Genomic DNA, 26535 nt, shown 5'->3' on the forward strand with positions numbered 1-26535 from the left:
AATGTTCGTCACTTAATTGATGCTGTGGTGATTAAACAAGTGATATTGTCCAAGCTGTATGTTTTGTAAGTATAAAAGGAAGTTGAGGGTCTCACATATTCCCCATCAACCACCAACATGGCAAATGCACAAATTCAAGTGATGTTTCTTCGTAACAAGTTTGGAAGACAGAACATCGCGTTCAACGGATATATTTTCTGTGTTAACAGAGGTGAGCGTGTATATCGGAGATGTACGATCCCCAACTGTCCAGCTACCCTTAGTACCCGAAACAACATCCCTACTGGAAACGGGCGCCATCCCACATCTACAGCAGCATCCGCGTCTTCCAGAAAATACAAGCCAGCAACGAGATAACGTGCATCCAACACGCAGCAGGAGGACTACTAACTCAGAGCTACTGTAACATCGACAGCCGCCTTAACCAACTAAAGGTTTGGTTTGGTTTGGTTTTATTTTGTTTAACGTCCTATTAACAGCTAAGGTCATTTAAGGACGGCCTCCCCTGTGTGCAAGATGCGTGCGTGTAGTGAATGTGTGTGTATTTTGGGAGCCTGCGATATGTTCACATGTTCGAGTTTGTCTCCTTGTGATAGAGACATTAGGAAGAAGAGGAAAGTTTTTTAGAAAGGCGAGAAGAGACAAGGTCCCAAATTTAGTCGCCTCTTACGATCATGCAATTGGGGGCAGCAGACACAATTCTTACGCCCTACCTGCAAGAAAAGAACGCTTGGAGAATGGTACAACAAGTGTTATCCAGTACGCCGACACAGCATCCCATCTTTTGCATTTAGAGTGACATTGTGATAAATGTGCTTGTTATAGAATTTTTATTTGGTGATTTGCTAGGATTTCTTAAGATTATGGACTTTTCTTTATCTGTGCTTTGCTAGGACTTAATAAAATTATGGACTTTTCATTATCTGTGCTTTTTATGGACTTTTCAATATTTCACCATTAGCAAGTTAGTGCTATTATATTAGTTTTATATCATGTATCTTTGTGCATGTGTGCATTATACGAGTATCAACCAGTGCTAAGTATTCCATGTGTACATGTAATTGTTTTATTTATTTTCATTCCCAGCATTGTATCTGTTTTTGCATATTTAATGATTTAATACATGATCTCTGTCTATACTGATTATATTTGTCATAAATTGCTTGCTAAATTTAGTTATATTTTATGAAATATATATATAACATACATGTAAATGTATAATAAAAATGTATAAAATTGATTTTATATAAAATTAATGAAAGCAGGTTTTCAATCAATGTATTTTGATGTATTTTTATTAAATAATAACTAGAATCTTGTATATATTTATTCATAATTCCAGTATATATTACAAAAATCAGGAAATATATTTGTTAAATATTCCTATAACTAACACAGTATGTCCTAGTGGTGAACAGGTAAATAATCTACCTGTACTATACCAGAACTGACTATAATGACACCTCTATTGTTTTCCAATGTTTATATAATTCCTTTGATCAGAAAAAAGTGGGAGAAAGGAGAACAAACCGTTGTCATACTGTAAAGGAAAAACTTAAAAGTTGAGTATACTGTATCAGGTTCTTGAAAATAAACAAAGTAGTACTGAAAGTTCTAATTACTCGAAGACGAACCATTACTATATCTTTGTTCGAACTGTTTTACGTATTTTGTATCACTGCAGAGTTGATAAAATCGTATTTAAAAAAATAGGTGAAGAATTTATTGAAGAATTGATGGATACTTTATATATTTGTAAGTGTGATCCTATGCAGACAAACTAGTCAAACCTGCTTGAGAGGTCACCTGAAATAAGCAGCCACCTTATGTGGTCAGTCTGTGGTCCGCCCGATTTAAAAAAAAAATGAACCTGAAATAAGCAGACACCTGTCTAATGCGGCCAGCGGTCACAAAAATCTGGCCAGAGACATTATCTCCACATGTATTCAGCGGTCATTTTGTCTAGCAATTGACATCAAGAAGATCACAATATATTAACAAGAATACATATCAGTAGAGCAAAGCTAATGACAATGTGTAATTAAAAATTAAAAACCATAGGTAAGGTTTGACACGTGGAATTGACAAGTTGTTTACACAGCGATTTTCAGCTTGCAGTCATACCGACCCATCAACAATGTTTTATAAACAAAACAATTAATCCCACCTTGTGTACTCAATCAGTTTGTTTACTCAAGATACATATCGTATCGAATGTATTGTGCTGTGAAAATACAGTTTACGGGGTACGGGGTACAGCGTAGACTGAAACAATTCATTAAATCGTTCAGCTTCGCAAGACTTTGTTGTGTATTGTAGCAAAACAATGTGTCTGCTTGCATAAGGAAATACACCTTCATTTCGGGTATTATCAATCAAAGTTTAAATAAATTCGATTTGTGAGTTCACCGATTCTTTTTTTAAACACCAGAAACGATGTTATCCACTGTGCAGTCATACAAAAACGTACAACAGCTCAAAAAAGAAGATGTATTTGAACTGTGTTTACTATTTACATCGTAAAGCTACATGTATTGTGAAACTAACTTTAAAGTCAGATATGTGTATCAAGATATATATCGTATCGAATGTATTGTGCTGTGAAAATACAGTTTACGGGGTACAGGGTACAGGGTACAGGGTACAGGGCACGGGGTACTAGAATCAGGTACATCCCGGTGAATTCCGGCTCGAACTATGTACGTGTATAATAGGTATGTACACTGCCGTGTGTGTAGACATACTACCTGTTCATTGCCATTTACAAACTTTGCCATTCACAACACGCAGGCTTAACACGCATTACCAGAAACGAAAGTAGGAGTTCAACTATAAAACGAAAGTAGGACTTGTGTGCAGTCGTGATGTGCATGTGTTGTTGATGATTTGAACGATTAAATATTTTCACAGGAATTTAGAATGAGTGTGACTCGGGAACTGTTTCCTAACCTGATAACAGAGAGGGATTAGCGTACATTTGTGTATGACTTAAAATGTTAGAACGGTAGTAAAGTCGGTAATTAGTGTTATAACACATTACATAAGTGCCATGCAAAGAAAGTTATTTGTGCGGATGTTCTGTCCCTATTGGAGGGCAACTGAGGACTATTGTATGAGGAAAGAACAACTGACGGTATGTTTCTTAAATATGTATCAAACGTTGTTTGGTTACTAAATACTTGCTAATGAAAGTTGAAAGTATAACGAATTGATGTAATTAAGGTGTTGAATTTTACAACTTGGATTCGTTATTGTATATGTCAAGCTTACATCAGTCAGACTAACACTGGCTTAAATACACTAATCATTAAAAGCTAAAGTGACGACATGTCACGTGCACCTCATTTACTAAGTGACATTGTTCTAGTTATAGATTATCACACTGAGTGTGTGTTTCAAGGTTTGTCGTAAGAACAATTTTCTCATCGCTCGCACGTGTATAAAATCTTGAGTCGACCTTATATATTTCTCAATTCATAAATGTTTACTAAATACAGTACTTTCCAAATGACTTATAGCTATAGGCTCAATGATCGATCCTCGGTCTGTGACAAACGTAAACAAAAATAAAATACGTTTCCAAATGGGAAAATCTATTCTCAACTTCTTCTCAAGTCGTTCTTAACTTCTCATACTGACAAGCCATGAAAGTAGTATATAGACATTAACACAGCTTATGTCATCAGAGCTTTCGTAATTAAATATCAAACATACAAAACATGCATTTCTCCTGAACATTATATTTTTTTAATTTTTAGGTTTCACTTGAAAATATACATATGTCAAAAAACCATGAAGAGTCATTAATCGTCGCTTTAACTACTAAAACGTTTATCATCTGGGTCCAGTTGTTCAAAAGGTGGCTAGCTTAATAACTGTTTAACGACATATTTCAAACTTTAATAATTTTGTCAATAAACAAGGTAAAATCGCAAAATTTTGCATGTAAATTCACTCTATTTAAAATTTTATATCTGGAAAGTTTTGACTAATTCAATGGCTGTGTTTTAAAGATACACAAAAATGAAAATTTGCGCTAATCACTGATTAAGCTAATCACTTTTGAACAACTAGGCCTGGTTAACATATGACATGTAATAACATATGTATGTTACTTATTGAGATAAAATATGATACTGTTTTACTTTACACGTTTGTAAGTCAAACTTTAAATTACTGTTTCAACTAGAAAGCTGAATAATGCGGTTATGTGTCGTTATTGTGAAGTCTAAAACCTAAAAAAGGGACTTTTACACACTTATACATCATAATGCTTTGCAGCGCATCGACAACTAAATGCAATGCTTCATGGCATACGGTCTTAATGCTATACACATACCTAACTCTAACACACATGTCATACCGTCTAGTACTTACCGGTATACACATCCCTAACTCTAACACACATGTCATATAATCTAGTACTTACTGGTATACACATACATACCCCTAACCCACATGTCATACAGTCTAGTACTTACTGGTATACACATACATACCCCTAACCCACATGTCATACAGTCTAGTACTTACCGGTATACACATATCTAACTCTAACACACATGTCATACTGTCTAATACTCACTGGTATACACATACATAACTCTAACACACATGACATACTGTCTAGTACTTACCGGTATACACATTCCTAACTCTAACACACATGCCATACAATCTAGTACTTACCGGTATACACATTCCTAACTCTAACACACATGCCATACAGTCTACTACTTAATAGTATACACATACCTAACTCTAACAAACATGTCATACAATCTAGTACTTACCGGTATACACATCCCTAACTCTAACACACATGTCATAATGTCTAGTACTTACTGGTATACACATACATAACTCTAACACACATGTCATACAGTCTAGTACTAACCGGTATACACATATCTAACTCTTACACACATGTCATACTGTCTAATACTTACTGGTATACACATACATAACTCTAACCCACATGTCATAGCGTCTAGTACTTACCGGTATACACATACCTAACTCTAACACACATGTCATACGGTCTAGTACTTAATGGTATACACATACCTAACTCTACCACACATGTCATACAGTCTAGTACTTACTGGTACACACATACCTAACTCTAACACACATGCCATACAGTATAGTACTTCTCGGTTTATAATTCAAATACACGATCATATGTTGGAGTGTTTAGGTCTTTAAGAAATCACTGAAAGTTTAGGGCAGAAAAGTGTATCTAAGAGTAAGTGTAAAATGTTAGGTTAGAGAAGTAACTTAGTGGGTGTGATTATGGTAAGGTTTATTTGTTACTAATGGGATGCGTTTTACTTACAGTAAGAAATGAAAATTGTTATGTGTGCAGGTATGGTAGCCTGCTTCTTAGGATTAGGGGTTCATCTTATGTTCGTTACTTAGAGTAAAAGGTTTATCTTAGAGTAACTAGTGTAGCTTACGGTTTATGAATTAGAGTTAGGAATGCATTTAGGGTTTGTTTACATATTTGGATATGAGGGTGGGGGGGGGGGGGTGTAATTTGTGGAGGGGTGATTGCACAATCATAATATATAGAGTCTGCCAAACATGAATTATACTGCATCGTACAAACGTTTCGTCCTTCTAGGATTCATCGGTGATGCATGGGGCGAAAACAGATGAAAATCCAATTATCTAAACTACAGTTTAAAAAGAGGGCTGTTGCATACAACCCCTTAATTTATTAATGTAAAAAGTTCGAGGATTACTGTTTAACATCAACAAAAGAAATAATTTGCAAAGTGTGTTTATTATGGGTATAACGTAGAGGTAGGGTTGTAAGGGTAAGACAAGAGCATAACCAGGGACAAAAAGTGAGATTTTGGGTGAAGGGTATAAAGAAGGGTAGGACGTGTAACTTAAGTACATGTATGAAATAAAAGGATTTTGCTCTTAGTTAAGCGTTTTTAAAACAAATTCATGTTTCATTCTATTTAAATACAGAACGTCTTCTGATAACATGGTTGCATATTGATTATTCCTTGATCAAGTCTTTCGTTTCCCATTCATAATGTGTACTACACCAGGTCCAGGAGGCCAGGTATTATGTGCGTGTACGTAATATAAATGTGTATACTGGTGAGGGTGATGACTACAGAATGTGTATGTAGCAACATCAACCCAGATTTATCGATCACAATGAGTAAAACTAGAAATAAAATAGAACTCAGATTTCCCACCGAAACGAAAGTAGGTTATTCCAACTTTCGTTTTGTTCAATAACTACACATTTGTGGTAGTTTCTATACCTTTTAACTACACTTTATACATTCTTTGGTTTGGGAGCAGTTCGTTATCTTTGAACAATATTGTTGTCGTAGCACCGAGGAGTTTCATGATTTGTTAATCTATCAGATCACATTCAACAAACGATATTACCTATTTATCTAGCCGGATTAATTAGGTTGACTATGGGGTGTTGTTCATCTCGAAAGAGAACGAAACGGAAACTTAAGGTAGGTTCTTGGGTACTATATCGTACTTGCATAAATAAATATAAATGTATATATCTTGTCTCATATGTCTATTATAGCTTGTAGTTCATACTGTAGGCGTTTCTGGTAGACGTGTGGTTTGACTGTTATTTATGTTTTACTTCATTCTCAGTTGTATTATAGTAACACACATGTACATGTAAAAAGTAAGGGATTACCATATAACTGGGAATTTTATGTCACTGAAGATTTACTGGCCCAACCAAGATTCTTTACTCTAATTGATAAACAGATAACTAATCATACATGAAGAGCATCGTAATGAAATGTTATGGTATAGTTATAAAACCATGAGCCCCTCTTGCCCAAGTGGTGCATTAACACTACTATCAAGAAAGAATATACATCCTCGCTAAACTAATACCTTAACCTGGACGTGTGCGTAATGTTTAAGACAAATCCCTACCTGCAACCAATAGCATTCACTTGCTCTTACTTTGTAATAAAAAGGTTATCTCATTTGCATTATCATTCTGGTTTAAATATCACTCTGACATAATGTTATCCATATTTCCTATATTTTTGTGTACTCAATTAAATGTGCAAGGCAATGTGACTGTTTTGTATTCTTTTCAAAATGCTATCCAATGTTCTTTAGTATTACAGGAAGTACTCGTGAAGTTTACCTAACTCTAACACACATGTCATACGGACTTACTGATATACACATATATACCTAACTCTAATACACAGGTCATTCGGTCTTACCCGTATACACATACCTAACTCTAACAGACATGTCATACGGTCTAGTACTTACCGGTATACACATACCTAACTCTAACACACATGTCATACGGTCTAGTACTTACTGGTATTCACATACCTAACTCTAACACACATGTTATAATGTCTAGTACTTACCTGTATACACATACCTGACTCTAACACACATGTCATACAGTCTAGTACTTAATGGTATACACATACCTAACTCTAACACACATGTCATACGGTCTAGTACTTACCGGTATACACATACATAACTCAAACATACATGTCATACAGTCTAGTACTTACCGGTATACACGTACGTGACTCTAACACACATGTCACACGGTCTAGTACTTAATGGTAGACACATACCTAACTCTCACACACATGTCATACTGTCTGGTACTTACCTGTATACACATCCCTGACTCTAACACAAATGTCATACAGTCTAGACATGTCATACGGTCTTACCCGTATACACATACCTAACTCTAACACACATGCCATACGGTCTAGTACTTACTGGAATACACATACCTAACTCTAACACACATGGCATAGCGTCTAGTGCTTACTGGTATACACATACATTACTCTAACACACATGTCATACCGTCTAGTACTTACCGGTATACACATCCCTAACTCTAACACACATGTCATACTGTCTAGTACTTACTTGTATACACATACATAACTCTAACACACATGTCATAATGCCTAGTACTTACCGGTATGCATATGCCTAACTCTAACACGCATACCATAATGTCTAGTACTTACCGGTATACACATACCTAACTCTAACACACATGCCATACAGTCTAGTACTTCTCGGTTTATAATACAAATACACGATCATATGTTGGAGTGTTCAGGTCTTTTAAAAAATCACCGAAAGTGTAGGGCAGAAAAGGGTATCTAAGAGTAAGTGTAAAATGTTAGGTTAGAGAAGTAACTTAGTGGGTGTGATTATGGTAAGGTGTGTAACTAATGGGTGTGATTATGGTAAGGTTTGTAACTTAGTGGGTGTGATTATGGTAAGGTTTGTAACTTAGTGGGTGTGATTGTGGTAAGGTGTGTAACTAATGGGTGTGATTATGGTAAGGTTTGTAACTTAGTGGGTGTGATTATGGTAAGGTTTGTAACTAATGGGTGTGATTATGGTAAGGTGTGTAACTTAGTGGGTGTGATTATGGTAAGGTTTGTAACTAAGTGGGTGTGATTATAGTAGGTTTGTTACAAATGGGATGCGTTTTACTTACAGTAAGAAAAGAAAATTGTTATGTTTGCAGGTATGGTAGCCTGCATCTTAGGATTAGGGGTTCATCTTATGTTTGTAACTTAGAGTAAAAGGTTTATCTTAGAGTAACTAGTGTAACTTACGGTTTATAAATTAGAGTTAGGAATGCATTTAGGGTTTGTTTGCATATTTGGATATGGGAGGGGGTGGTATTTTGTGGAGAGGTAATTGCACACATGAATTATACTGCATCGTACAAATGTTTCGTCATTCTATGATTCATCGGTGATGCTTGCAGCCAAAAAGATGGAAATCCAAATTATCTAAACTACAGTTTAAACAGGAATTGTTACATACAACCCCCTAATTTATTAATGTGAAAAATTTGAGGATTTCTAGTAAACTTTAAAATAAATAATTTATAATGAACCGTACCATTACTCAAAAGTAGTGGCCGTAAAGGTAATTCCATCAGCAGAGTTCACCACCTTGAGACAATGGGTATCACGTAGAGTTAGTGTGGTAACTTAGGACAAGAGCATAACCAAGGATAAGAAGTGAGATTTTGGATGAAGGGTAATAGAGAAGGGTAAGATGGGTAGTAAAGTACATGTATGAAATAAAAGGATATTGCTCTTGATTAAGCGTTTTTAAAACAAATTCATGTTTCATTCTATTTAAATACAAAACGTCTTCTGATAACACGGTTGCATATTGATTATTCCTTGATCAAGTCTTTCGTTCATAAAAACACATTCCTATTTATAATGGGCACTACACCAGGTACAGGAGGCCAGGTATTGTGTTTCTGTACGTACTATAAATGTGTATACTCTACAGTGTGTGCGTGTGTGTTAGTGTGTGTGGAGGTGTGTGTGTGTGTGTGTGGCAACATCAACCTAGATGTATCGACCATAATGCTTTAAACCAAAAACGAAAGTAGAATTGAGAATTCCCGACAATAAAACGGAAGTAGGTTCTGCCAACTTTCGTTTTGTACATTAACTGTATATCATCAAACTGAAAGCTGATTGGAATGATTTGTTAATTCATCAGGTCACATTTCACAATCAATATAAGTGTGTATCTACATGGATTAACTAGGTCGAGTATGGGGTGTTGTATATCACAAAGTGGACTTGAGGTAGGTTCTTAGATATTATCGTACCGTTATAAATAATATAAACTATGTTTATATCTTATCTTATACGGGTATTATAGCTTCGGCTCACCATCTTTTCTGATGGACTAGTGGTTTGACTATTATTTACTTCAGTCTCAGTTTGTTTGTATTTACATACATGTACATATAATATGTTAGGGATTACAACATAAGTGGGAACTTTATGTTAATTTTATTTGGACGTAGGAGTGCAATTTAGAAAAAATAACTTTTTTATTTACGTTAAGATTCTAGCTTAAATATCACTTTATATGTATAACATGCTCACTACATTTATAGCTTTTTGTACTTAATATAATGTGCCAGACAACAGGCCGTGGGACACAATGATTCTTCTATGAATCTTGTAAAAGTTTGTACATTGTATTCCTCTATTAAATATATAGCTTTATATCATTACCATAATTGTCAAATGCTATTCCATGTATTTTTGATATTGTAGGACGCACTCGAGGAGATTTGGAGGCGTGCACAATCCTACCAAGAGGCACTTAAAATTATTGAAGATGTTTTAAAAGAAAAAAATATGTTTCCGGATTCCATGATATTTGACGAACAGCTTCCAAACTCAAGGACGATAACGTGTCAACCAAAGTCAGCTAAATATATTGATGTCGAAAGTCATAGTGTTGAGGATAGACTACTTGTAAAACCAGACCATGCCAGCAATGCAGATGCGCTTAAATACTACAAGACGGAATTGTTACGTTTACACTCTGTCGTACAAAACCATGAGAAACAGAACAAAACGCAAGAAAATGAGATAGAACGTCTGGAATCAGTATTTAGATCACGAGATGAAGACCTTTGCCGAGCACAAAGAATGGCCCGTCATCTTGAAAAAGATAATGATGAAAAGACCAATCGCATATTGGAACTAGAAGCTCAACAAAGAAACCTTACTGACGTTTCGCAAAGGGAGGAGAAGAAAGAACAGCAGAGAACTTCACAACAAACAACAAAATTTCTTAGACAGGAAACACATGTTGCTGAAAAGAACGGGTTCGAATCCTCGAACAAATCAAACGAAAAACGTAAGTCTTCAAACTTAGTTATGTCATTGATGACTTGTATATAAGTCCAGTATATTTAAATAGCTTTATATCGGTCATTTTATGTTAAATATATTGATATATATTGACAGATTCACCCAAGAGTCTGATTTCTACTAAAAAAATATTCAACATTTGTGAATGGGTATGTCAAAATAAACTTCACACAGCTTGCTACATGTAAAATGTAAAGAAAAGGTCAAAAGTTTGTAAATTACTAGTAAAGTTTGGAAAGTTGAAAATGTAATCGACGTGTCTCTCTGCTTTTATTAGATACCAATGGTGAGCGACAACAGTCGACACGACACTACGAGAATCGGACAGGTGCTCAGGCAGCACTAAAAGCAGAGAAACAATCAGATTACGGAACAATGAAAAGAGAGTTTGAAGTCCAACATGAGAACCAGAGTAGCCTTGATAAACTTAACAAGGAGATAGTAGCACTTCAAGAGGATACACAAGTGGTTGGTGAGAAATTGATCAAAGAAAGGCTAATTAGAAAGAAGAAGGAAAATGACTGTGAGAAACTAGAAAAACAACTTTCAGACAATCAGCGCGACCACGATCAACTGAAAATAGAGATAAAGCATTACGAGGAAAAACAACGGGATTACGAAAAGCTAAAAATGGATTTGGCAGCACTTAAAGGGGAGAAGCAACGGGATCATGAAACACTGAGAGGGAAGTTGGCTGAACCGCATAGGACCATACAACATGGTGAAAAGGAACTAACAAAACAGCTTACAGAACTTCAACAGGAGAAACGACGGGACCACGATAGATTAACAGAAGAGCTGACAGAACTTCAACAAGAGAAACAGCGGGACCACGAGAGATTAACAGAAAAGCTGACAGAACTGCAACAGGAGAATCAGCGGGACCACGAGAAACTAATAGGAGAGCTGACAGAACTTCAACAGGAGAAACAACGGGACCACGAGAAACTATCTGAGGAGCTTACAGCATCAAAAGAGGAGAAACAAGACGTTCAAATGAAGCTTAATGACAAAATAAGAAAATTAGAGAAAGAACTTGTAGACACATCTTCGAAAGTGAAACAGCTCCAGGCTCATCAAGGACAACTACAATCTGCACTAGGTAATAGAAAAATGAGAGAATTACTACATGTATATAGTCCAACATATATGGTATCCAAAAAAGAAGTGTTATAGTAATCTATCTGTAATCTGTCACCAAGTAATTAATGGACGTTCACTCTAGATAAATCCATATGATCCCAACACAAATTATTGCACATGTAGATCATTAATCGGAAAAATCAGGTCTGCTAACAATCAATTCGGTTTGTTTCACTTCAAGATAGACGAGATGATCAAATCGTGTCTATGGAGAAAGACATGAATTCGAAGACAACAGAGTTACAAAGAAAGGAAGCAGGACAGAAATCCCGATACAGTGAACTTAATCAAGAGATCAGGAAACTGGAGGATGAAAACGAGACGCTGTCTGCCAGCATTGAAACACTTCAGCTGGAGATCACAGATTTAAAATCTGAACTTGGTAAGGGTTTGAGCTAACGTGTCCTTCAGTTTCTCCAGAATTTTTGGTAATGACAACTGAATAAAATACCCATCATGTTTTAGTCGGAGATAATGAGTCGTGTCTATTGCTCAATTGTTTCTGTTTCATTCAGCTCAAAATGTGATTGATGTCCAACAACTGTAAAAGATTTGCATTGATTAGGTTGCATTGCAACCGTCAGCTTTAGGGAATTTCCCTTTAGCTCAGCGGTAGAGCATCGGGCTGGAGAACCAAGGGTCGCGGGTTCGAGTCCCAGCGACGGCACTATCTTTATCACTATTTCACGTCCAACATAAAAATCTATACAATGTAAATCATATATGAATATTTTAGTAATATCTACTGTAAAGCAAACTATAAAACTAGTACCAGAAACATTAAGTCTGTTTGTGACAGAATTACATTTTTTTCTTTTAGAGTGTTAAACGGAGTTTTAAACACGCTCTATCTTACAGGTGAAAAGGAAAAAGAGGTCCAAGATTGTTGTAAGAAAAACAATACCTTGTCAAATAACTTTGACCACCTTCACAGTAAACATAAGAGCATGCAGGAGGAACTGGGTGGCCAAATAGAAAAACTCAAAGAAGACAACAAGAAAAATAGCTCTTCAATCCAGGAGTTACAAGAGGACAAGGACCGCTTGGTGGATCAGCTTGGTAAGATACTAATGATTTACTTATGACACGTTCGTGATGCTTGTCTGTACCACCTAGTATTTGTATCCTATTCTTTAACTGACAAAACTTGATTCCTGCAATCGTTCCTCAATTTATTTCAACTGTGAATTATTTCTTGATTTTTTTTAATTGATATTGAATGGGGGTTTTTTTATTGAAGAGCTACAAGCAAACTTAGTCCAAGCCCCGGTATCATAAAAGACTAACATTAGACTAGCATTAATACACAATAATATAATACATTCCATAATGTTTTGGTCGCCAAGTTTTTAGATTATATCTAGAAATTTATCTGATTTTAATATCATCTTATTAAATGTCAATTCATCCCGGACAAAATTTAGAAACGTCACATCAAACATAAAACTATCACTTCACTCAAAACAGAGTAGCATTTGACTGCTACAAAGCAAGTGTTATGTTACGTACGCAATGTTACGTATACATTATAGTGCAGTATGTGACTTGTACATTGCAGTGTAGTTTGTGATGCATTAAATACATTGCAATGTGGTATGTGACGTGTATATTTATGTTTGGTATATAACGTATTTTCTACAGTATAGTGCGGCAGGTAGACATGAGAGTGGGGAATAGGAAATTTGTGCTGTTGAATTCTGTATGTTAATATTAAAATAGATAGGTATTATCAATTACATATATACTTCTAATGGGTCACAGAATAACAATATGAAATATGTTAATAAATATATTTGACAACTTTGGTTCGTGTACTAAGACTACCACTCAATGAATCTTTTGTGTATCAACCATATTCACCAGGTGTCACTAAAGACGATTTTAAGACTCTGAACGTAAACAAAGACAAACTGACAGACACTAGAAACAGAACAACAGGACCATTGCTGGAAAAGCAACTCAGTTAGCAGTCTTTTACGGTTTATATTTGTCTAGGAAAGAAAAAACGAACAAGGAGATTATCTAAAGATTTAATTCATAACGGGAAATTAAAAAAATAAACTCGATTAAACACGTTTAACCTTTTAACAGGTGTCAGTGAAATTGAGCTGAAGACTCTACGGTTAAACCAAGAGAATCTGACACAGGAACTGGAAACAGAACAACGGAATCATCACACCACTCGTACGGACCTCGGGGAACAGATAGTGTCACTAAGGGGAGATAACACTGGGCTGTCGTCTACAGTCGAAAAGTTACAACGGAATGTTGCTTTGTTGGAAAGACAACTCGGTGAGTTGGTTTACGATTTTATTTGTAGGAAAAAGGATACGAAAATGGGTAATGAAAGTTTACGTCTTTTTAGAGAAAATGAATAAAATCGGATTTGATGTGATACGTTTACTCTGTTTAACAGGCGTCAAGGAAGAAGAATTAAAAACTCTGCGGTTAAAAAAGGACCAATTGAGGAGTGAACTGGAAACAGAACAACAGAAACATCACACCACCCGTGCGGACCTTGGGTGTCAGATAGTGTCACTAAGGGGAGATAACACCGCGCTGTCGTCTACAGTCGACGAGTTAAAACTGAAAGCTGCTGCAGTGGAAAGACAACATAGTGAGTAAATTTGACATTATGTCAATGCTACAAATATATAATCTCTTTCTCATACTTACACTGGCATTTTCGTCTAAATTAAGTTCATGATTAATAAAAACGAAATGAGTATGAATTATTTAACGTTGATTTATATACAGATTCAGTTCAGGAAGCTTTTCGTACGGCCAGTATGGAAAAAGGGCAACTTGAGAAGGAAATTACCTCTCTGAGGGATGAAAAGCAGGAACTCCTTAGGGACATGTTAGCCGGACTGGAAGATCTCAGAGTGGCAAATACTGAGCTGGCATCGAACATTGATGTGCTGCAACAAGAAAAGCAAACATTACAAAAGAAATTCGGTAAGATTTATCATATATTCGATTGATACAGAATTGCATGCAATAAAGACACTATAAGATCACGTGTATGGAAAGGCCTCGGATATTCTTCTGTTCCACTTTGGGGGAAAAAATAAAACGCATTAACACTTTTCTTTAACAGATGCAAAGGACGATGAACTTCAAACCATTCTACGTGAGCTAAGAGAGGCAGCAGAGCGAGCAAAGAGGAAATCCGTCGGTATGGAAATCAAAAGGAAACTGTATTTGTTATTAGCCAAATACAGCTATATCTGTTATAATGCAAAGTCTATAAATAGCATTCACTTTTCATAACAATCGAATGCATTGCTTGCTAACAGGATCGACACAAATATGTGTATAACGTTTATGGATGGGAGATGAAATAGCTCTGATAAATTAGAAATCTCCTCAAGTCCGAGATTACGTATTGCTGAGGAAAACAAAGTTCAGTGACATTTTCCGTCCGAACTCATTGACAAAAAATGACGAAGTAAGTGAAAGTCTACCATTAGCAAAGGCCTCCGATTCCCCCACACCGGTCATCTGTACTATCTTAAATAAAAGTAAAATCATAAGTTGTCTTACGCTCCTTTACTTTACATTGTACTTGAATACATTCCGTCCATGTCCTAGATTGCCCTGTGTGGTTTGTTACAGTGCTGAGTATACGTAGTGAGAAAAGCGGGATGGGAAAGACAATGGTGGATATGGTTACCAAGGAAATAACAAAACGCCTGGACAGCAAAGTGGACAAGAGTTGTATGGACCTGACAATACAGCCACACAATGCGTCAGCAGGTGCCATAGGTGGGCCCCTAGTGGTCCTTTGTCTCAACATGTCCAGGATTGGCACCAATATCCAAGATACATTGAAGGGGATTAAAGGTAAATCCCAACTTAATCCCTAAGAAACTAATGCACTGAGGTAGTATATTCCACTGACGTCTTCCAATAGTGTATTTTTTTTCTCACAACCACAGTCTGGAATATGTTTACTTTGTCTAACTTTGTGTTATAGTAGTATCCAGGCAATACGGGCTTATATTAACTCTCTAAATATTCCAAAACTAACACAATAAATGATAAACGAATTGTTTTATTCCTTCTGTATGTATATTTCAGTTGACAAAGACATGATTGTCTTGGTGCTTCATCATACCAGCAAGGAGAACCTCTCGTCTCTAACTCCCACAAGTCTCCGCGTTACCGGAAGTGAGTTACGGCAGTTGGGCGGGATCATTGATATGGCTTTCGACAGTAACAATGGGTTGTATGCGTGTGATCTCAACACCACTGCAATTGAAAAGTTGGCAATTATTCTGAAAAAATATTGATGCACGGAGTATGTATAGAATTGTAGATGATCTGAAGTATTACGTGATACGCGGTACGTCTGCCCAGATACGTATATTACAGAGATTCTGTAATATACGTCTCTGGTCTGCCGGGGCTGCAATAACTTTCCCATGGCCAATTGTGAAAAACTCTACTTGGCTGTATTTCGTATTTGCTTGTGTATTTCGTATCAAAGTGTTCTTCGATTCTATTGTTAACGGCATTGATAGGCACTCACAAACACGTTGGTTATCGGTACGGTCGCATGTGTCCTGGAATGTACATATACCTCTGTGGAGTTGTTATCTACGTCGCTACCTGTCGTAACATAGGACAATTAAGATATGGAGATGCTAAGCTGAGATAATAATGTATTAAATGGTGTTACATATGTTTGTCGCAATAAAAGCTCACAAGAGCTAATGTTCCTTGTTTACCTTTATGCGACGCTAAATACAGTTTCTTGTATCTTGTTGTACATACCCACTATAATTGTTGTCGTGTTGGTTTTCTTAACCCTTTAAATTACCAGAAATTATAGTTTGTCCTGTATGTGTGCGGAAGTGTGAGGGTGATTGTGGGTTGGTCGGTCTATATACGAAATTGTTTTGAAAAAATGTATATGTCCACCTGTCTGTTGTGTAGTGATAACCTCGTTTGGAGAGGTGGAATTAAGGCATCCCTATCTGTATATGTGCTTGTTAATAGTTGTATAGAAAGTAATAAGATGTAAACAACTAAATTCCATAGCTAACTAACACCACGGACTTATATTCCGTGCTAACACTATAAACTTCACTTGTAGATGTGTACGATCTGGCACGTATTGAAGGTGAATTACTGCATGTACATGTCGATTGTATATGCTTTATCTGTATTTGCCATTATATGGAAACACTTCATGAGTTTGCTGTTAAGGCCAGGAAAAGGGAATGTAGTAGACATTTCAATGCTAATAGCACGGAATTACTTTATCTAAGTCCGCGCTAATAGTAAGTATGTGTGTCTGTAGTATAGATTTATGTGTGAGAGACAGCGAGACAATTAAGTGTGTTTGGTCACGGAATTAGTTTGCTATCTAAGTCCGTGGTTTGGTAGATTCTTTAAGTTATATCTTAAGTTTAAACAGAACAAGCAACATAGCACCCGTTATGCTATGTATTTGATTTTTAATATACATATAAATAATAATGTATAGTATCTATTGATAAAGTACATACATGTACGTAGTACACAAGTCAGTTGAACTAAAAGCTGATTCTAATAAAATCACTTCTACACCAAGAAGTATTAATCGGAGATAAATATTGTATTCGCGGGGCATTTTTATCAGTTTGAAATAAAGCTTTTGGTACGCTTACAGAATGGTTTTGTTACTTGTCAACACATGTTGCAGCTATTTTCCTTTTTTTACTGACTAATGCAGCACATTTCCTGAACATGTGGATGAGTATATAATCCCTGAAATGTTGAGGGCGTCCACACTTGGTTAGAAGTCATCGTCAGATTTAACAAGGGCGTAACACTTTCTCCAGAGGTATCCGGTGTCTTACGCTCAACGTAAACAACATGTGGTCGGGAAATTGTACTTCATAAAAAAGTTATAGTGTATTATTTCGTCAGAATTGCTTTATTTATCCTCACATAAAGGTCACAAAAATCATCACCCATTGATTGAAATTTGATTCAGTCGCGAGTTATGATCATTGAGTAGTGTATCAACTGTGTATGTACACTTTGTGTTGCATTGCATTATGCCACTAATTTCTACTCACAACTCTCTACCCCCATCCCCCCACCCCCATCCCCCATCCCATCCCTCTCTCTCTCATCACTTTTTCTCCAAACTCGCACATCCCTATCTAACCCTCGTCTATTGTCTCTCTCCCTCTCGTTCTAACCTTACCTTACCTTATCTATTTGTCTGTTGTCTCTCCCCCTCTCGTTCTTACCTTACCTTACCTTCACCTATTTGTCTGTTGTCTCTCTCACCTTACCTTACCTTACCTTACCTATTTGTCTGTTGTCTCTCTCCCTCTCGTTCTGACCTTACCTTACCTTCACCTATTTGTCTTTTGTCTCTCTCCCTCTCGTTCTTACCTTCCCTTACCTTACCTTTCCTTCACCTATTTGTCTGTCGTCTCTCTCCCTCTCGTTCTTTCCTTGACTTACCTTACCTTACCTATTTGTCTGTTGTCTCCCTCCCTCTCGTTCTTACCTTACCTTCACCTATTTGTCTGTTGTCTCTCTCCCTCTCGTTCTTACCTTACCTTACCTTCACCTATTTGTCTGTTGTCTCTCTTCCTCTCGTTCTTACCTTACCTTNATATATAATTCTTTTGACAATGTCCCTATTTGACTATTTTGGATAAAATATCAACCATTTTCTAGGATAAAGGGTCAATCGTAGCCCCCTCCCCCCGTCCCTTTAAATAATAGTTATTAATTTTCGAGACTGCAACGAAGACATATTTTGACAACGCTGGTCTGGTTTTTTGGTTGTTACCTTTTCAGGCGCTAACTACTAGCCAAATGCCACCTGGCTAATATCTCCCCNGTGTCTGTTGTCTCTCTTCCTCTCGTTCTTACCTTACCTTACCTTCACCTATTTGTCTGTCGTCTCTCTCCCTCTCGTTCTTACCTTGACTTACCTTACCTTACCTATTTCACACATACAGTTATTGGAATGTTTTTTATCTGAATATTCTTTAATATCACAAAGTAGAATTGCCAACATTTTGCCGATTTATAACCAGTAATTTTGAATTCAATGCAAATATAAAAAAACACGAAATAAACACACACGCAGTACGTAATATTAACGTATTCTTAATCAAATCCTCGACAAACTGTTGTCATGATATACTATAATTGGCGCCATAAGCGCCATAAAACTAACTATTTTTGCTTATAAAAACGCATATGAAATAATTTTGCATGCCCCAATTTTTGTTTGTGCATTTATAAATGAACATACGAGATAACTTAATGACGCCGTCAGTGCGGACACAATGAGTCCGATTAAGACATAAGAGGCAGCCCAAAGAAAGTCGTCAAAAAAGGCCAAGTTGTGCACTGTAACAGAAACGTGTATAATACGTCTCTGAGTAATCACGGACTAAGGTAATTTAAACTAATTCCGTGTTGTAATTAAGGAGTCAACATCATATACATATGCGCATTCCCAAAACTATCAAAGTTATTTTCAATAAATATGCAATATCATGGTTGCGAGTATATGATTAAATATCTAATTGCAATTTACACATACAATATATGTAACGTTACAACCTTATTAACACTTAATTGGTAACAGGGTTTAGAAATACGTGCATGTAGTTTAATTTGTGGTATAGATTTCATTATGTTAGATAAATACCACCTAACAATCATCCAGCAATCGAGTTTAAATTTAGTAGTTGGTGGGGGGGTGGGGGAGGGGGCGGGTAATCTTAAGTTTTTTCTTGACATTTTTTTTAACATTCTCATATTATTACATCAAATTAGATACAAATTCAGAAAAATAATCATTTTCTATATAAGTTTGAAACAAGATACATAGAATAGTCCAATAGTATATGTAGAACTTTGAGAAACAAACAATTAAAAAAAGAAAAAGGAAAAAAACAAAGTTTGACTATTTTTACATGCTGAAACCAGCTAATAAGATATCAAGTGTTATGTACTAATGTATTGGTTAAGAAAAAATTAGGAAAGAAAAGAGTAGTAAAGAGAAAGAGGGACAAGAAAGAAAAAGAAGATTGGAGAGGTGTCGAAGGATTTGACAAGGGCTTATTGTTCAATTTTGTGTCAATTTTTTAACATAGACTATTAACAGAAATTATGTACATTGGTACTATATTATTATAATTAATTTTCATTTCAGTTATATGGCCTGCAGTAATCTTTCCCATTTTTGCCATTCCCTTTTAGAATAAGCGAGATATTTTTCACCATTACCTACAGTGCTCAATGTATTTTGAGTATCGTAAATATCTTTGATTAGGTTTTTCAAAGCTAAAACTGATAGACCAGTTTGCAGACATCTAGCCTTATAAATATATAGTTTAGTGATAAGTATACTAAATTATCAACATTGTTTTTTCTATCATAGTTGACTATCAGCTGTAGCACGGAACTAGATTGTTATCTAAGTCCGTGGCTGTAGATAGTTCGAGTAGATCTATTATTAGAAATGTACTCAGCTACACGAGTTGCTTCCCTTCAATGCTTAGTCATCGATACCGTTTCTATCGTTGAAAACAAATATAGATTTTGACAGAATACCTACTTGATACGCTATAAGATTAATTTCTGATATATTCAACTTCTTTTCGATGCCACATGAGATTATGTCATAAAGATACTTCTTTACTGTACTTAAAACCATGATGTTAATATACCATTTTTCTATAGTTACAAGCGACATTACAGAAACAAGCTAGTTAAGAACTCCTGAAATCCACGATGGAAGTTAACGGTTTTCATAGCGATACTTATATAGACAAGAAGACAGTTGTCACTGATCGTCTGCAGAAACGAGAAATAGAACGACAGGAGGATATCCAGAGACGTAAGGATGAAAAGGATAACTCCACTAACGCCAAGGAAAGCACCCAGTACTTCTCCGATAATTTCAATATTCAGAGAGAATCTGTGGAGAGAGCCTTAGCAACATGTAACGGGAATTGTTCCGACAAGATCATATTGCGGGAGCGGTTTGATTTCGTTGCTCAATCCTACCAGAAGCTGCAGAAGTTCGTTGCCGACTCTGTCATGTTTCTACCTTCCTACGATTTAAGGCAGGCACAGGAAGCACTGGGCAAGATGCAGGGTCAAATCCAAGAAAAAAGGGATCAGTTACTCCCGAAGAAGAAGTTCGCGTTCAGTTCAAGGAAGAAAGTTGACAAGGACCCCCAGGTTATGACTAATGGTGCTCATAAAATGATAGAAAAGTCTGACAATCTAGGCATTGAACTTGCCGGGTGTAAGGTTGTCGGACTCCAAGGGGTAACTCTAGTTAAAGATAGCGGCGACATTACTTGTAAAGATGTAGCTGTGACCAACCTCAATGATTGTACACTGAAGCTTTTTGGAGCACCATCTACAGTGCATATGAAAAATCTGAAGAATTGCACGGTTTTATGTGGACCAGTTTCAAGTTCAGTTTTCATCAGTGACTGTGAGGACTGTGTTTTCGTTCTATCTTGTCAACAGCTAAGAACCCACACTACAAAGGATTCCAGTGTGTACCTTCATGTTACCAGCAGGGCCATCATAGAAGACTGTAAAAACTTGGACTTCGCACCATACAGTCTCAGTTACCCAGGTCAAAATGAACATTTTGACAAATCTGGACTAGACATAAACCGAAACAACTGGAATGATGTTGATGACTTTAACTGGCTGGCCAGCGATGTTCGCTCGCCTAACTGGGCCATCATGGAAGAGGAAAAGAGGAAGAAATTCCTGGAGGAATAAGACATCAGCAACAAAGTAAACACCTACATGCTGGTGTATGGAAAAACTGTGCTGTTTAGCATCAGTATTGACTTGAGGTATATCCAGAATACATATGTTTTAACATTTTGAATATATTTCGTAATGCAGACATTTAAACATTTTGTGTTTAAATTGATCAAAACACATTAAAAGATGTGTGTGGGATTTTTTTCTTGAGTGCTTGAAGAGGTTTCATCACTGCTGACCATAAGATATCTTGTAGGTATATGAAATAAGACAAGATGAAAAATGTTAAAGAGTAAAGACTTTAGGCAACATTTTCTATCGATTATTTAGATATGATATACAGATCAACATTGTGAATCTCTGTAATATTTTGTGTTTTACTCAAGTCAAACATCAACTTTGAGCACTGTTCGGTCCTAAAGATAAAATGGATTATAATAACAAATAAAAATGTTTTAATTATCTTCTTCTGTTCAATAAGACATGGGGTCATGTTTGCCAGGGGTACTTTTCCTTTGAGGGGTACGTGCTATAATGTTCCTGTAATAAACGCTCTTGATCATAGATCATAGACCCCCATCATATATATATATATATGGAAACCAAAAATCATCAACAAGGCAAAATAAGTTAGCAGTTATCAACTATATTTGTCTCGTTGATGATTTTGTAGTCTGCATATATCTAAAGATGCACAAAGTTCTCATTAGATTTAACTTTATACAAATATATTGTATGTATATGTGTGTTGTCTGTATTGTGCATTAAGAAAAAACGCAAGCATGCTACAAGGATTTTCCTTGGAATCTTGCCCCCACCCCTGAGAGCTTTGAAGTACTACTTTTAATGGAAAAGGTTTACCATAAGTGCTTGAGTGATACAGGCCATCTAGGCCTCTTGTCTATCTTATTGTTTAAATTTGTTAATTGAATAGCTATGTAATCTTGATCATTGAAACATGAAAATGATATTTGAGAGGAAACGTAATTAACTTCCAAAACATTCGCATAAGTTCTCTATTTCCCAATGTATGTAAGTGTAAAATATATATAGCCCTATTCGAGTGATTCATAGCCAGTCACACTTGGGTGACCACCTCACCTTTATGTATACTGGCCTATGAATGGAGGATAATTTGCTTTCCAGGTACATAATTTTCAAGAACTGGATATAGGTAGTGGATGTCAGACAAGTGATGAAGGATTTATTATTTATATTTACAATCAGGATTTTTTTTTACACTGTTAAGTAAGATGATATGAAAATGAGAATCACCAAGTTTGACAGTTAAAACTTAAAGGTTAAAATATGGTGCGATCTGACATATCTGGTTGTTATCAATTTACCTCTCCAAATTCATCAGCAGGAATGTATGATATGGAGGAGGTTGCTTTGTCTTATGGATAACTAGTTGTTTCTATTATGTTTATATTCATTGCATACTTTAAATTATGAAAAAAAAAAACATACATTTTTGCTAAGAACAAATGTAGAAACCATTGCAAATTTACTTTTGTATCAGATTGAAGTGTATCATTGTCAATGAAGCGAACAGATATGATGCACAGTTTAAAAGATAAGCTCAAACATGTATCTTGAGGAGGTATGTACATGTGTTACCATTGATAAGAATAATTGTGATGATTGTTTAAACTTATGCTATAAACATTACCAGAAATGTTAGTTTTGAAAATCATCCATTGCGAAAATAATGAAGATTTCAAATAACGATATGATTTTTTTTAAGAAGACAAATAAATTATAATTTATTTCACATAAATTGAGACATTTGTTGTTTTTTTTGTTCTAAAAAACGTCAGTGTGTCATATAAAAAGGTAGCAATACTAGCATTCCTGCTAGCAAGACAGATTATACTGTTATCAATCTGGCAGAGTGTCTGGAAGCTGATGAAGTAACCTACTGGCAGTGATCCCTGCAGGGATTCCATTAACCCTATATGCTTTCCTAAAATGGCTTTTGACCCTCAAAATGTTACAGGTTTGCTATATCAAGGGGTCAGAATACAGGATTTATGCTTGATTTTACTCACGACTTGTGTGTCCAGCAGAAACACTGCATTCATCAGCCTTTTCCCTCCAGTGACTCGTTCTGAGGAGCCATATGTATATGATGCCTGTAACTATTATGTTTTGTTTTGTACCTTGAAGGGATAAACCTTTATGGCTGATAGAGATGTTCTAATAATAGATTACAGTCACAGAGGTCATCTATGTGAAAACAAAATATCAATGACCTTGACTGACTTTCAAGGTCACAGGGGATTAAATGTGTTAAAATCATCAAACAGCTTCTTCTCAATAACCAAAACCCAGGCTGATGATATTTTACCAGTACATTCTGGGATAGAAGACCTACCAAATTTGTTCAAACAAATGACATTGACATATATATATACTTTCAAGGTCAGTAGGGTCAAATTGTTAAAGAATCAAGTGGCCAAGGGCAATATTGATTTCGGCAGTAGCCAGTCAGTGATGAACAGTTACATAGTTTGTTCGAATAAATTGTCTTAACTCTTTTAAGGTGGGAAGGGTCAATTGTGTAATCTCTAAACAAAAAATCTTCAAAATGACATTAAGGCAAAAGTTGGTGATATTTGGCTGATAGCATGCTTGGATTAATGGCTGCCTCATTTGTTCAAATGAATAAAATTGAGTCACTTTCAAGGTCACAGGGTTAAAATGTGTTAAAAAATTTCCTCAATAATAAAATAAATGATGATCATATGTGCTCAGGTGAATGCTGGAATGAAAGGGCTACCAGGTTTGTTAAAATGAATAAAAGTAACTGACTCCTTTCTAGATCAATAATATGTTCGACCTTTGTCCACTTTTAAGTTTACAGGTGTGAAATTAATACCCGGTCATAGATACAGGCCAATTAAACCTCTTGTTTACAAATGAATTACCTTGACATATCTGCAGATCAAATATGGTCAAATATGTTAAAAACTCCCTTCATTTAAAAAATATTGAGGCCTACATTTAGAGTAACAATTAAATTGAATTAAAATGATCAAATGACTTCTGTTAGTTATGTACAAGACAAAGGCTCATGATATTTGTCTTGTATCTTTCTTGGATGAAGGCCAAAGATCGTCAAGTTTATCCATTGACCTTCCCTGAAGGTCACAAGTGTTAATGTTGAATACATTCAAATCTCCCAACTTCTTCTTCTAAAGGACATCAAAACTTTGGTGTATGATAATTGGTGCAAAGCTTGCTTTGATAGTGGGCTTTGTGTTTGATTTATAAAATAATGACCCTGATCTACTTTCAAGATCACATTGGTCGAAGAACTAAGTTATTAAAACTTTAACTAATTTACAAGAAAGAACAATAAGGCTCAAAATATTCTCACAATTCTTGACTTCCAATCTATGAAATTATATTCCATTGTCCGGTCAAAGTCATATTTGCAATGTGGACACCGTCAAATCAGGTGACAAATACAGGTCCTATACGACTTTTGTTGTAGATCCACATTTCAGAGCTGTGACGGGATGTGTATGGTACCGTCCTACTCTCTCTGTTTGACATGTGTTCATACGATATACCTTTTGTGTCTTCCTTGTGAAGTTTTGGTGGTATCATGTGTAGAGAAATAGACGTCTGACTATAACACCTATTGCTGTCTATCTACCCAAATATTTACACTTCTTATGTCAAGGTCATCATATCGTTAGAAAACACATTTCAAAGATGTTGTAGTGTATATATATGGAACCCAGTTGACACATTCTTTGTTGAGCGGTACCTGTACATGTCACACACGTAAATGTACATGTATATACAGATACAAGTTCAAGTTCAAGTTCAAGTTCTTTATTACTTTAAGTCGGNCATTACAAGGCGCTTATGGCTTGGTTTAAAGACAATTACGGAGTTTAGTTTAAACCTATTTTATTGCAATATAATTACAAAAGGATTGGGCACAATTACGGAGTTGGAGCTATGCTCAATAGAACACCAAATAGATCCCTATTAAGGATCTTGGTACACGTTTACATGTTACTGAAGTTCTTATAGATGCATGTCCCATAAAAGAACGCTTTGGACCGGGATACAAGTCATAGATGAAGTAGCCGAAGAAAGATACGCTTCAGTTAACAGGACGCGTAGGACCGGGATACACGTCGTAGATGTATTTAGCTGAAGTAAGATACGCGTCACTAAACAGGACGCTTTGGACCGGGATACAATTCATAGATGGAGTAGCTGAAGAAAAATACGCTTCAGTTAACAGGACGCGTAGGACCGGGATACATGTCGTAGATGTATTTAGCTGAAGTAAGATACGCGTCACTAAACAGGACGCTTTGGACCGGGATACAATTCATAGATGAAGTAGCTGAAGAAAGATACGTTTCAGTTAACAGGACGCGTAGGACCGGGATACACGTCGTACAGATGTATATGCAGTAGCTGAAGTAAGATCCGCGTCAGTAAAAGGGACGCTTAGGACCGGGATACATGTCATAGATGAAATAAATAAATATAAAACATTTGATATAGCGCCTTATTACCCCTTTGAGAAAAATCTAGGAATCTGATTGGTTAAAAACTACAGTGTACCAAACCGCATTCGTAAATCTCAAGGGGTATACGAAAATCTCAGGGGGTATACGGTCATGTCACGTGATTCTCCGCAGTAATACGGTGGAATCACGTGCTTTTACAAGGGGTATACGGGTCACGTGTCTTTGTATCTTGCGGCCGGGCAATGGGAGACAACTCGCATTCGTCGTCTACTTCCGGCGATGTTTACAAAATGACAAAACGTTTCGCTTCGCATACTGATGAGGAAATACTCGCCAAAAGGGCTAACTATGTGCCACAAAACACACAAAAGTCGAACAGACGAGCGGCAAACATGCTGAGG

At 36.1% G+C, this 26535-nt stretch overlaps 2 protein-coding genes and 1 long non-coding RNA gene across 5 annotated transcripts; 2 read left to right on the plus strand and 1 right to left on the minus strand.

The window, feature by feature from the left end:
- Positions 1-2835: 2835 nt before the first annotated feature.
- On the plus strand, positions 2836-17839 carry LOC110466502 (trichohyalin-like). 3 transcript variants are annotated; one of them, XM_021523027.1, is made up of 11 exons: positions 2836-3133; positions 10119-10710; positions 11002-11826; positions 12049-12249; positions 12726-12926; positions 13959-14159; positions 14284-14484; positions 14625-14825; positions 14968-15045; positions 15486-15713; positions 15951-17839. In XM_021523027.1, exons 1-11 carry the CDS (start codon positions 3050-3052, stop codon positions 16160-16162), a joined length of 3024 nt encoding a protein of 1007 aa, XP_021378702.1. In that variant the 5' UTR covers positions 2836-3049; the 3' UTR covers positions 16163-17839. The 3 variants fall into 3 exon arrangements, with proteins under 3 accessions (XP_021378702.1, XP_021378703.1, XP_021378705.1); XM_021523028.1 differs by lacking the exon at positions 2836-3133 and adding an exon at positions 6225-6494 and having other exon boundaries at positions 15951-17838; XM_021523030.1 differs by lacking the exon at positions 2836-3133 and adding an exon at positions 9491-9637.
- Positions 17840-18101: 262 nt separating this feature from the next.
- On the minus strand, positions 18102-19554 carry LOC110466504. The gene is made up of 3 exons (XR_002464739.1): positions 18763-19554; positions 18346-18485; positions 18102-18131 (listed from the first exon to the last, which is right to left on the minus strand). It is a non-coding gene; the product is annotated as an uncharacterized LOC110466504 (long non-coding RNA).
- A 1068-nt stretch (positions 19555-20622) lies between these two features.
- LOC110466503 (tubulin-specific chaperone C-like) lies at positions 20623-23097 on the plus strand. Its single transcript, XM_021523031.1, has one exon. It carries the CDS (start codon positions 20631-20633, stop codon positions 21642-21644), a length of 1014 nt encoding a protein of 337 aa, XP_021378706.1. The 5' UTR covers positions 20623-20630; the 3' UTR covers positions 21645-23097.
- Positions 23098-26535: the final 3438 nt, after the last annotated feature.

Source organism: Mizuhopecten yessoensis, unplaced genomic scaffold (genome assembly GCF_002113885.1).
Source record: "Mizuhopecten yessoensis strain PY_sf001 unplaced genomic scaffold, ASM211388v2 scaffold11135, whole genome shotgun sequence".
Lineage (NCBI taxonomy): Eukaryota > Metazoa > Mollusca > Bivalvia > Pectinida > Pectinidae > Mizuhopecten > Mizuhopecten yessoensis.

What these genes read in the sequence shown, in the direction of transcription:
- LOC110466502 (XM_021523027.1), top strand. Translation starts at nt 3,050, where the DNA reads ATGCAAAGAAAGTTATTTGTGCGGATGTTCTGTCCCTATTGGAGGGCA. An exon ending in GAACAAATCAAACGAAAAAC is followed by an intron (nt 10,711 to 11,001) that starts GTAAGTCTTCAA and finishes TGCTTTTATTAG; the next exon opens with ATACCAATGGTGAGCGACAA. An exon ending in AGCAAAGAGGAAATCCGTCG is followed by an intron (nt 15,046 to 15,485) that starts GTATGGAAATCA and finishes GGTTTGTTACAG; the next exon opens with TGCTGAGTATACGTAGTGAG.
- LOC110466503 (XM_021523031.1), top strand. Translation starts at nt 20,631, where the DNA reads ATGGAAGTTAACGGTTTTCATAGCGATACTTATATAGACAAGAAGACA.